The 12,943-nt window shown below is 42.4% G+C and overlaps 1 protein-coding gene across 1 annotated transcript in view; it reads right to left on the minus strand.

Moving 5' to 3' along the window:
• Positions 1-12,943, minus strand: part of LOC103897564 (cytosolic phospholipase A2 epsilon-like) — a 36,509-nt gene that overhangs the window by 783 nt on the left and 22,783 nt on the right. The window contains exons 12-20 of the mRNA XM_009277615.2: positions 11,104-11,251; positions 10,077-10,213; positions 8,864-9,086; positions 7,261-7,375; positions 5,992-6,129; positions 4,452-4,559; positions 3,054-3,245; positions 2,097-2,263; positions 589-775 (exon numbers count right to left, since the gene is read on the minus strand). Coding sequence (XP_009275890.2) covers positions 589-775; positions 2,097-2,263; positions 3,054-3,245; positions 4,452-4,559; positions 5,992-6,129; positions 7,261-7,375; positions 8,864-9,086; positions 10,077-10,213; positions 11,104-11,251 — 1,415 coding nt within the window. The remainder of the gene's footprint in view (positions 1-588; positions 776-2,096; positions 2,264-3,053; positions 3,246-4,451; positions 4,560-5,991; positions 6,130-7,260; positions 7,376-8,863; positions 9,087-10,076; positions 10,214-11,103; positions 11,252-12,943) is intronic.

Here is a 12,943-nt window from a genome sequence, read left to right on the forward strand (position 1 = left end):
AAATGCATCCTATTAACTGGCAGTAAAGGAAAGGAATACAAAGCAGGTGGCCTGGCAGAAAAAGAATGACAGGCCCCGAGCACAGCACAGTGAGCAAAATGACCCCTGGGCTGATGCTGTACCAAAAGGAGACACACTGATCTTGACATTGCAGGAGTTCAGCCTGAAAGCCAGGTTCTTGCTCCCCCAGGATTCATACATGACACTGTGCCTCCTCAAGCGTAGAACGAAATCCCTGGACAACAGACAATATATGCAGGGGAAAATAATCTGTGAGAGCTATGCTTTTCCCAGGAAAAAACTTTTACAATTAGCTCGCAACACTTTATGTTACAGATGGGAGAGAGATGAAGGTAAACACCATCCAGAAGACAAGGGCTGTGGCTGTCCTCTTAGGGCCACAAGGATGACATGAATGAACACAGTAGCTTTGGCAGGGATGGGGAAAACAAGTTTAATTAGCTAAAGTGCTCCCCCATGAACCCAGCCAGCAAAGATAGCCAGCAGCAGAGAAGAAGGCTCTGTCTGAGTCAGGGAAGCAGGTAGTGGTGTCTTTTGTTTAATGCTTTGCCACTACTTGTAACTTACCAGGTGCTTTGTACTCTCGGAAGGTATCATTCACAAGGGGAAGAAAAATCACGATCGGACATCCTGGCAAATCTGAATCTTGGAAGAGGTAGCACTCCTTCAGGTTTTTCTTATCTTCATCAGTCAAAGAAATTTTGGGGAATGGGATTTTCTGCTCTGAGTAGTATTTGTACGCCTTATCTAGAGACTGGAGTATTACAGAAATGGTCAGCACTGGAATTCAACTTGGTTGCCTTAAAGCCCCCAAATTGTTATCTAGTATTAAGGTTTAGTGACCCAGATCCATAGGGTGAGTTCCTTCTTATCAAGGGTTACACATAATTACCGCATACAGTAACCACAATGCTAATCACAAGCTGTAAACACAACTTCAGAGTTAGAGAATTCATCTAGGACACTGCTTTTTAAAAAATGGAAGCAATTTGCAGAAGTTTAGGGTAAAGCATGTAGTTTTAGTAAATGAAAGAGCCTGTGTTTAATATATTGTATGGAATTTAGAAAAGAAAACCACAGCAAGAAAATGTTTACGGTATCTTATTACGTGCTTGGAAGCCAGAAGATAAGAAAGTTAAGTTTGAATGTGCAATTATGTCTCTGCCTGTGCAGGCATTACGGCACAGTGTTAACTGAGATTGATATTTTACTGAGAAAGTCTGAAGTACTAGGCTATACTGTACCTTTTCCCTGAAATGTTTAATACAATATCATGTCCTACTATGTACTGTGTTATTTACTCTGCACCATCTAATAGTGGACACTATCAAATAGGAAACAGTTTCTACTAAAGTGCTTAAAATTGCAGCAGCCTTTCTTCATAAAATTAATCTAGGCAATGTATGAGGTTGAAATGAGACTTCATTACATGTACATCTCATGCATCATATGGCTTATTAACAGTAGCACAGCTGTTCTCATTCACAAAAAATAATTCCACTTAAGCAGGCCAAGATGCTTAACGGCTAGTTTCTAACTAACCTCAGTTTCTGAGATATAAAGACCCAAACTTCTTATCTGCAAGGCCTTATAGACAGCTAATTAACTTTACCTCCATGAAACTGGAGTTTCTGCAGGAAGATGCTTGTCATTGAATTTTCCTAGTAGCATCTTATTTGTCAGCCCAGAAATGATCTGCCTCTGACTATCCCCTTAACCCCTTTTATATCCTAACTTAAGTCAGGAGAAATCGATTCCTCATCTTTATGCATATTCCTGTGCAGGGTCTGGAAACCTGCTTGATTCAGCATAAAGCAGAAGAGGCTCTTCCTATCGTTCTGGAAGAGACCGTGCTGATGTCCTCTTAAATAATTCAACATGTTCAGAAACCAGCAAGAGAGATTCCAGGAGTGGCCAGAAGAAATAGGAACAATATTAATCACTACAGTGAAAAATGTAGGGGAATGCAGTAGTTAGAAACTGAACAGCTGAAATAACTAGCCGTTCTAGGTGCTACAGGCTAGACATTTACAAGCAAAAGGAGAGACAACACATGGTAACAAGATCCTCCTCACCGATGTATGTGATCCAGTAGTATAACTTAAATATATGATGACATCCACTTCCCTCTGTGGCCTTAAAAGTGGTGGACTGCTGGTATTGATGAAAAATCCAGCGTCTATCATGCCCAGGTGATCGGGATTTTGCATCAGCTGGTTGGGACGTGAGTCTAACACAGTGTCTAAAACGAAAATATTTCTTGGAATAAGAAATGATCTGTAGGTATTTTGACTGGAAAAAGAAATGCAAGGTGGAACAGACAGTCCCAGAGGCCTGGTTTGATTTAATTGCCACACTACTGGATTGTCAAATAGGCGTGCGAGGGACTGCAAAATGCCACCTAAGTTCCTGTTTTGAAAAATTGTCTAGGTTGAGATTCCAGGCAATATATTCCAGTAACTTGTTATACTCATTAGTGCCAGTAAGCTACTTCTAATACTTAACCTAAATCTGCCTTGCTTCTTTTCAATCATTGTTTCATCTTTTATCCATCATTGATTTGGAGAACAAAATATTCCCGTCTCTTTTCACATTTGGATTTATGCCTCCCCCCCAGTCCCCTCTTCTTTGGACTACAGAGCCCCATTCCTTTCCAGCTTTCTCTTGTAGGTCATATTTTCTGGGATATTCCAGTTGCATCTGAAGTTAGAGGCACAGTCTTGCCAAATTAAGCTTTCTCCCATGTTCATTCTGCTCTTCGCTACTTTAAATTCGGTTCTGTCAACTGCAAGCCTACCCTCTCAGTCTGGACCACAGAGATCTCAGCTAAAGCACATAAACACATGTTTATATTTAAAAACAGTCTTAAATACCTGGCAACACTGAAGTCTTAGTCTATTCTCTCCATTCAGAAAAGAAATGTTCTTTCAGGAGATTTTTTTTCCCCTGCCAAGACGGACAGGGTTCTTTCCTAAATTCCCCACCCCAAAACCACCTGAAAATGATGTCTGTTAAATATTAGTCCCCATTACCTTTCCATCGACAGAAGTGCTCATTCTCCAGGTAGTTGTTATGCAGCTGGTAGCCCTTCAGGAAATTGTGGTGCTGGGCGACAGAGAAGCGGTCAGTCAATGCTCCCCGAAGGGCGCTGGACAGGGGGCCAGGAGGAGTGTACATGCGAGTCCTCAGCTCATGGGGTCTTGTAGGCAGCACCGGGTCTTCGTCTAGAGGAGGGGAGAAAAATTCATGAACTGTTTGTTAAATGATGTTCATTTCTGGTTGTCCTGGTGTGTAGGAGACCTCAGGGTTGTTCTGGGATGATTCGCTAAACCCACAAAAACTATTCTGAAGGAGAGGAATGGCTGCTAGGAGCTACAAAGCTCTGCTGATGGTCTTAAGCTTTGGCATGAAGACAGTTCATCAGAAGCAGTCTTTAGTCCTGGAAAAGGGACACCTTAAGGGAACTAAGCAATTCAGAGAATGTCCTGTCAGAAAGAAAGTTACATATCCTTACAGGAAGATATCACGAAACAGGCAAGCACGGAGAAAACGGGGCTGAAGCATATGCTCCCACTCAGTCAGATGGGCACCATGGAGTCTATTGCAACAGTGACGGCTTCGACCTGATACTCACCCATGGCTACATGAGCATATGCTTAATCAGTAGAATGAGAGCATCCCAGGAAAACCCGGGGCATACATTCATATTTAGAAACTATAGGTAGTTTTCAGGGTGACTACGTGGCAGCATATGTGGGTGAACAGTAGAAACGGCACAAGGTGTGGTTTCTTGACATCACAACCTGCTTTGCCGGACCAAGTGGCTGACGGTGCAGCAGGAGAGACTGGGTGGTTTCCGTGATTGCACAGATGTATTTCTTTGTTTTCAGGATGTCTGTAATTACAGTTACTATCATATTAAATGATTTAGTAATAAAACCATGGTTTCTGTATTGCTTCAGAAAATACCCTCTGGGCATCATTTATCTTTGTGCCAGGATGAATCCAATACAGTAATTACTGTATTGAGTAATAAAATAAAACCCCAAGAAACATTGATTAACCAATGGATATTCAGGTGTATTCTCTGCACAGGCAGTAAAAATAACTTCATTCTCTGCCACTGGTTCCTGGTTCTGTATGGCTGAGTGAGAACGGGCAATGCCAAAACACTTCCTGAGAAATGTGTGACCCCTCTAAAACTTCCTTTTAAGGACAGAGCCTTTTAATCAGTAGAGTTTTATTAAGTCGAGTAATTACAGCAGCATTTCCCTGATTACCCTCTTCCTCTTAGTCTTTATGGTGGGAGGAGAAGTCACTATCTCTTAGGAGGATCCTATGATGCTGGCTTCAACATAGTTGACAGGATGATGCCAAAAGGCATCCAGAAGACTAAGTGACCATAAATGAAAGGCTTAATAATTTCTCACCAACTTCTTCTATTCTGTCTTGTGTCCATCTCTTCCAGAAGTCCTCTGAACTGTGGGACAGTCCCCATATTTGTAATAGGTTCACAGAAAATATACTGCTCCACATACCTGTAAAAGGAATTAGGGAACACAAGGACACATTCTAACAAGAAACTGCCTTTTTCCTTCTATTTTGACCTCCTGGATTAATTTTTGAATCAGCTTAATTCAAATATTTCTAAACTTTTGGGCTGTTAAATTGCTTTAAATTTTCTATGGCATTGGTTCAGGTCATGCTGCCGTTAGTTCTGTGCCTAATGTACCGCATGGCTCTGCTGCACAGTAAAGAGAGAGAAGAATGGGAGACAGGTAAAGGAGGAAAAAACACTTGCTCGAGAAGTGAAATAAGAGCTTAGATAACGCAGACATCACAAAAACATCCCTTCCATCCCTGTCTTCCTTACTCCAGCTTCTCTTTTTCTACACATGCTCTGGTCAGCTTTCACGCACCCTGAATTTTTTCCCAGCACAATGAATTGGTTCTTCAGCCATTTGGTTTGTAAGAGAAGATCTCACACTGCAGCATGTAAAGGCTCACAGACCCAGTGGGCTCCTGCTCCACTGTGCACTCTTTTCTGCATCCAAGATCGCCCCTTTCTGCCTCCCCACAGGGGCACTGGTGGCTTTGTTGACGAAACACAATGCCACCATTTCATCTGCCGTTGTAAATTTAAGTATGTGTTCTAATTAGTCTACCACAATTGGACTTCTTAATTTTCAGTGGGGCACAGAAACCAGTACAGCATACACAGTATGTGGAAAATGAATTTCTCAGTAGTGGACCAGGTAAAAAGGGCCAGCCCAAGACGTAGTATTTTAAAGATACTCCTTGGGATTACGGACTATTTAATATTACAGCAAGTTTACTGAGACCAAGGAGCTTCTAAGCAGCACAAGTGTAAGAAGAGATGACTGAAACCGAACTCACACTGCTCTGTGTTCACCTGCCAGTGATTCTGACTCCTTGGTAAAGGGATATTGTTACTTCTACACACAATCCATCAATACAAGTCAGGGACTGACCAGAGGAATTCAGAGACCCTTCGCTTTTGGTCTCATTTTTTGTCCTGGGCAGCCTGCATCTTTAGTAGATGGGATTCTCTACATGGAGTTGAAGTTAAACCTTGCAGTTGAAGCACAGCTGCAGGTTTCCTGCTGTCTCAAAATTTTTGTAAGTTGGAGTGCGTTCAGAGAGGAATTGGAAGAATAACCAAAGAAGCGGGAACTATTCCTTACAATGAAAGAATTAAGGAGCTTTAGCTATTCCATCTGTAAGACACAATGTTAAAAAGTTTGTGCATACTAAGACAGTGACAAGAAACTGAAAAGAGATGTGGGATTTTTTACTGTATTCTATTGGAAAAACTACTACACAGCCCCATTTCCCAGCAGGCAATATCATAGCAGTGTTCAGTATGTTAGACCAGAAATATCCACTCTCTCATTACCACCGTTGTACCCCTCCAAAGTGCCTCTGTGCCAGGACAACACAATACATCACCTTGAAGGTAGCAGATCCGGGATTCGGGGAGCTTTTTTAACAAGCGTCCCATGAAGAACTCGCTTCCGAAATGCTCTGTGCGAATGAACGCGCCGTACTTCAGAAGTCCCACCTCGTAGGGGGTGAACTCCACCCACTCTGCAATACAGCCACAACGGGACACTTAGAGGGCTCTCAGCCGGGTGTGGAGAGAGGGGCAGCTAGGGCATACATTGGTCTGACTTCTGTTTGCTACGCTGCCTTGCGTAGCTTTGCCTTGCAAAGCCTTGCTTATAAATGACCGCCTGCAGGGCTAGGCAGCTGAGCTCAGACACTGTGGCAATGGGGAGGCAGGAGAAATTACGCTGCTCATCACGGTGCTGCCGGTGGCACAAGGCGCACACCGGGAGCATGGCAAGGCTCCAGCTCTTACACACCCCATGTGCACGCACCAGTCGAGGGTTCTCCAGCGTGCACGAGGTTTTGCTCTGCCTTTGCATACGCCACATCTGGGTGAAAGTACTTCCACTGTTATCAATACAGTTAATTTAACTTCCCTTGAATAATTTGGTACAAAGACAGGTACTCAGCTCTTCAGAAATGAGTTTTTTGTAAGAGGTCAATTATACTCTTTATGTGTGGTACTAAGGAAGACAGAACCAGTCCTTGACTTTCTTGGATATCCTCTCCAAGTGAAGTGCAGTTGTCTGATATAACTGCAGTGTGAGCAAAGATTGGCACAGAAAGGTCACGGACCATAATTTCCTTTTCATTCAGAAGTGGTTCATTTTTTCACTCCAACCATAAAAAATTTGATCTGAATTTCTTCTCCGCCTCTTCTCCTCCTCCAGCTGCTTCTCCTCATGGAAAAAAATAACCAAAACAATGAGCAAAGCAAAAGTTTCAGCTGGGAGTAGGTTGGATGCTTTCCCAAACTTTATCGTAACTATGTGGTCTTTCTTCATATTGAAACTATAACTGGGCATTGACAAAAAGCAGTATTTAATCCTCAGACAATTCCAATACTTCTTATTCTAGGTGGATCAGATAATATTTCAAAAATGGCCTTTCTGGCAGGATTATTTCGACTGTGTATGTCTAGACAGTGAAATGCTGATCTCAAAAAGCTCTTGTATTAAAATTGTAAGGCATGGAGGTGATGGGTATTTCTCCAAAAAGCAACTAACACACCAGGACTGTTTTCTCCAATTGCTACCAAGCAGAGAAGAGTGAATCACAGGAATTCAGTTGCCAGTTTTAGCCCCACAGGATCTGAAACATCACCCTTACCTTTGAAATCATTGGTGCTGTAGTTGTCCCGGACGCTGACTGACACATAGATGGGCAGTGGGTTCTGGCCGTCACACAGTGCTTCTTGCTGCTCCGAAAGTTTGTGGGGGTCTTTCTGGTTTTGAAGAAAAACAGTTATGTGAGATGAGATCGAAATGACGCACGGTGAATTCGATGGCTCCAGCGCTGGAGGAGCCGGGCGGCTCTGCCCCCAGCATGCAGAACGTGTCATGGCAGCTCCATTGCACAGAGCACTGCAGGCACCCACCCGCCGGTGACAGAGCAGTCTCCCAGGGTCCAGCCTGACTTTGTGCACAGGTTCACAAAAAAATGAGGAGAGGGAAAACTACTTCTGCGTACATGTCTGTACATACTAGAAAGTACTGTCCTGGCAAGTAGGAGAAGGGGCAAGCTGCCCCTTAGGATGAGAAGCATAGTGAGTAGTCCTTGCTCTCCGGGGGCTGAAGGAAGCCCTCGAGCATGCCGGCATTGAGTTTCCTTTCTTAGTACACAACAGGTATCACAGTCCAGCCTTGCAAGGGAACTGGAATTTGGCAGCAAATTATTTGCATCCCACCCAGCTTCTTTTCTGGAAAAGCATATTCTCATTGAAGAGGTTTGTAAAAAACAAAATCTCATGAACTGCTGACACATTTAAGAGCAGCTAATTCTGACAGATTAGGGAGAGGTTAATGTTTACATAGCAATAGTCAGCACTGCTCAAAGGGAAAGATGCTTGGCTAGATTGCGAGGGGGACCTCATCTAGCTGAGATTAAAAGAGAGGTAGCTATTCAGCTTATACCTTTGTTTAATATGTAGTATTCCTCTCTGTATGTATTCATTTTCTGTTTATGTATATGTAATACTATATATGTACTTATATAAAAATAAATAAATAGAACCAAATGAATGGCTGAATGACCGCAGCATTTCTGCCCCTACTGGAGGACACTGCTGTTCAATCCTCAACCACTCTTCCCTTCCCACTTCCCAAGTGCCAAAGCACACATCCTTGAACCGTGGTCCAGCTGGAGAGAAGAGGGAGTGGACTGCTGTACTGTAGGGGTAGAAACCACTTCCAATAACAGAAAAGCAAATTTGTTATTGCTTGTAAAAATTAATATCACTTAAACCAGCTACTGTCTGAGCAGTCCTTCTCAGCAAAAGTAAAATATGCACTTGCCTCCAGTGTACCTGCAGATCAAGTTACCTTCCAGTGGATGCAAATCACCAAGCGCTCTAGCTGTTTCACGCTTGCTTCAGATAGATAGTTTTCACACTGTTGAGATTACTCTGCTTTGCATCTTGAACTCTTTTTGCATGCGTAATCTGCATCTCAGGCAGACTGCCCGAGATTGCCTCCACTTCTATTTAAATACCAGCCAGAGTTCAAATGGCTGCATCCACAATCTAATTTATTAACATATAGGATGCATTTCTCCCTAGGCAGACTATTAAAGGAAATTAAAAAATCTGGGAGTTTGTTGTCATGGAGAACTCCACTCTGGTTTGAGGTACGTTCTCTGAAATGGTGGCTAGTTTCCTCTCCATTCACTAAGAGAAAAATACATGGTTCTCTAAGAAATGGAATATACATCATACCCCATCATTTAGTAAGTACTCAATCATGAGCCCCCAAAGATCTATAAATGATGTCCTGTATCCCTCTTCTTTCCGCTGACAAAGCTGCTTGTTGTAGTACTTCATGCGATCCATAGAGAAACAGCCCATCTTGCATTTGGTTGCTTGTTTCTGAGCTTCACCAATATGCGAGTCTAGGTCCTTCTGTGACCAGTAAGCATCTCTGTATAAGTTGGCCATAGTCCTGGAGAAAGACAATACAGATAGCAAAAGTCAAAAGGAGCAAAAAAAGACCTGAAATTTTGTGCCTTTGGGGACAGAGGTTTTCGTTTAGGGATTCACTTCTGCTCGTAAATACTCTGGTTTTGCTGCTCCATCCAGCAGCACGAACACTCCAGAGTTTCTATGACTGTTTTAAAGATGGCCCTGAAGGAAAAGGTATTTTTTTTATGTTCTTGACTTTTTTTCTAAACAGAACTGACAGCAGCTTGAGGGATAAAATTGCCAGGTGTGAACATAGGTACATTTCTGAAGCACACATTAGGCAGACAATTATAATAAATTTTCTTTGCTTGTTTTCTAGAACCATAAATCAGTTCACACCAGCTGCTGTCTCTTGGCTTTGTATCACTTGGTGTTAATCTTACGGTATCACTCTGCTTTGTTTTAATGCCATCCTCTATTTTACCAACCTTCCCTACACGGGACCATCAGATGTTGGGCAGTTGTAGGTCCTGTGAGCAGGGAATAATGCTGTCCAGGGGAACTCAGTCCTTTCCCAAACCGACAGGTTGCAGGGGTAAGTGTGCACTGTCCTGCAGCTTTCTCTGCATGACCAGTTAGAAAGCAGAGCCAGTCTCAGAAGTTACTGGGAGCAACAACTGGGACATCAGTGGAGAGAGGAAGAGACGTGATGCTATGGACATCCACAGTTACATCCACAGTAACTACTTACTTAGAAACCATTTTGACAAGTGTAATTGTCATATAAATATTTAACTGCTGCAAATGTGGAGTTGCATAGCACAGCAAAGAATTGCTAATAAAAAATCGGTGCATCAGGTCAAGCTAATATTAAGGTCAATATTAACAGGTCAAGCCTGTTACTGAGAAAGAGCTTGTTTCTATGATGTTTGAAGAAAATCTCCTGATCTTGTCTGCTTTCAGAAGCTCCTCTCTGCAGCAGCCTCACCCTCAAAAGGCCTGTTCAAACCTCCTGCATGACCTGGCTTACCACGTGGTGCCCGACAGCCCACTGATGTATGTTACACAGTCCAGGAGATTTAATTTCTTGAGTCCCGTGAGGCTGCCATATAGTCCTGTCATTGACTTAAGTCCTCCACCTGTTGTGATGATAGCCACAATGGGGACCTGTTGGGCAGAGAAGGATGGGACATTCACACTGACAGCGTTCAACATGGCATCCTGGACTGCAACAGGGTCTGGCCACCACACCCAGCCCAGGTCCTGATCTCAGAGCCTGGGTCCCTTTTCATAAGGAAAGGCTCCAAAACCAAGCAACGACTGCTACTGCTGCTTCCATTTGGATGAACATAGGTTCAGAGATTAACCCAAACCTGGGTTCTTGCCCATCTCTAGGGCAAATAGGGGCACAGATGAACAAGAAGAAACCCTTCTGTGGAGGCAACAATGTATTTTCTCCACATTTCCCACTCCTTTGCCACTTTTTTCTTATTTCACACATCTACTACTACTATATGAAAATTCACATGCCAACCCCATGAAGAAATACACTCGGTTCACTGCCAGTGTTGTTAAGCTACCCTCATCAATGCTGTTATTCTTCAGTATCACGAAGTTACTTTAAAATAAATTATATTTATTTTAAGGAATTTCAAAACTGCAAGAAAGGGAAGATATTATAAGAGGCACTCAGAGATGCTTGTCCTAAACTCTCACAAAATGATGAACTTTGAACAAGGGAAGAATTCTTTGCTATGTAATGTATTTAATATGCACACAGTATTTCTGAACCAAGCCAGTTATAGCATAGGATGGCAGGGATGAACACACCTCAAATCTGACAAATTCCAAATTGACAGTCATGAAGGATGCAATTACTGCAACTAGTGTTTCTTGCAATAACAAACCTTAGCAGCAGAAGCAAATGTACTTAAGACACATGGACAAGCTGGTACCTGCACAACAGATACGTGTGGCCCATTTTGCTGACCACTCGTCTAGAAGAGTACATGAAGGCACTAGAAATTCAAGATCTATCCCCCCCAACACACACGTACTTCAAAATCCTGCAGATCCTGTTGTAGGTGAAAAACATTTTTCAGGGCACTTGCTACATATCTCTTTCTTTTCCCCAGGAAAGCCATCTCCTCCGAACATAAGTCAAACCCAAAGCGCATGTCCAGGTCTTGGTGGCATGAACAATTACTAAGATAAAAACAGGCACATATTTTACATATTAACACACCCATATCAATCTTAATACTTCGATCAAAGATAATCTACAGCACCCTTCCCTTTCAAACAGGGTGATGCAATGTGACAGGAACAAGAGAGAATATTCTAACTATTTTTAAAAGTAAAAAAACTTACTTCAATTAGTAAGCTTAACCAGTGGCATTATAACCCATTATTACTAATTGATGAAGAAACAATGTACAGTATTTACAAATGAAACAAAATATTTAAATGAATATTCTAAAACTAAAAGAATTACAAGTTTAGAAAATCTGTGCAAATGGTCAAAAATGAGTGTATTGATTCCCATTTCACAGGATATTTTCTCATTCTAAACCTAAAACAAAACCTGATTTTCAAATGTTGGCATTTCCAACGTGAAGGAAGTCTTGTTTTGAGCAACTCGAATGGGAACACATCCCCCTCTAGCGGTGAGCATCGTTGCTGAGGAAACCCATCCACCCGCCTGCCAGGCACAGGTGGCCATGTAACCCTGCTCGCTGGAGGGATGACCTCGGTGATGTCCAGCCCCTGGAGGGATGGAGATGGGTCACTGAGTTTAGTGGGGCAGGATTTCACCCCCGCTGCTCTGATCTGTCTGCACTTGCACAAGCTGTCTCACGGATCAACGCTGGCAGTTGTATTTCACATCAACCTTGACTCAAAAATTGTAAAGCATAATATTCCTTAGAGGAAGATTTCATTTGCATCAATTTTGAAATTTAATAAGTCATTCCTTAAAACTCCACTGTTGTGGCTTATTTCCCTGGGCATTTGTGCCCTTCCGCTCACTAACCTCCCTACTGTCTCTTCCTGCCCTGTGCCTACAAGACATCAATGGGCAAGAGATCTGGCACGGTGTCTTCAGGCCAGAGCTACCCCTGGACTCCCTGGCTGGCCAGCTAGCCCTGGCCAGGCATTGTAAAATGGCAGGGTTTTGCTTTTTCTTTCAGTGACAGAACTTCTCTCTTCTACTGAGTCCATAATTTCAATGAAACTAGTAATGAAATTTATTTATGAGATTTCTCCACCATTATATTTGGATAAAATCAGCCAAATTATTACAACTGTATTTGTAAATGAAGACACGCAAGGGGAATTGAGTTAGGTGGAGCTGCAAAAGCCAGTTTCCATTGTAAATCAAGATACAAACAAACTGCTTTTAAAGTTCTCTGAAACTAAAATAAATAAGCGGGAAGCATTTTTCCTGTCCTAGAATAACGCTTGTTTTCCTGTTGTCATTGATCACTTGCCTTTCTGAATTGAATGATAGAAAACTCTGTTTGAATTCAAAATTAAGTTATTTGTCCCTTTTATTTCCTGGTCAGGCACACACAAAAAAAAGATCAGTTTGCCCAGTTCTGTGTGTTACATATAGTTATGGACAACATGAAACACCTTCGTGTTTACTGATGAGTATTAATGAGTATGTCTATAGATGTCAAATCACTAGCCACATTGTCTACCTTAGTTTCTACTCAATATACCATATAACTGGATTTAACAGTATACAAGATTTATCACTACTGAATATTGACAGTTAAGGAAAAAGAAATGTTTATAATTTCCTGGGCTGCATCAAAGGAAGCTTGGCCAGCAGGTCGAGGAAGGTGATTCTGCCCCTCTACTCTGCTCTGGTGAGACCCCACCTGGAGTACTACG

This window comes from Aptenodytes forsteri, unplaced genomic scaffold (genome assembly GCF_000699145.1).
Source record: "Aptenodytes forsteri isolate BGI_AS27 unplaced genomic scaffold, ASM69914v1 Scaffold146, whole genome shotgun sequence".
In the NCBI taxonomy this organism is placed as follows: Eukaryota; Metazoa; Chordata; class Aves; order Sphenisciformes; family Spheniscidae; genus Aptenodytes; species Aptenodytes forsteri.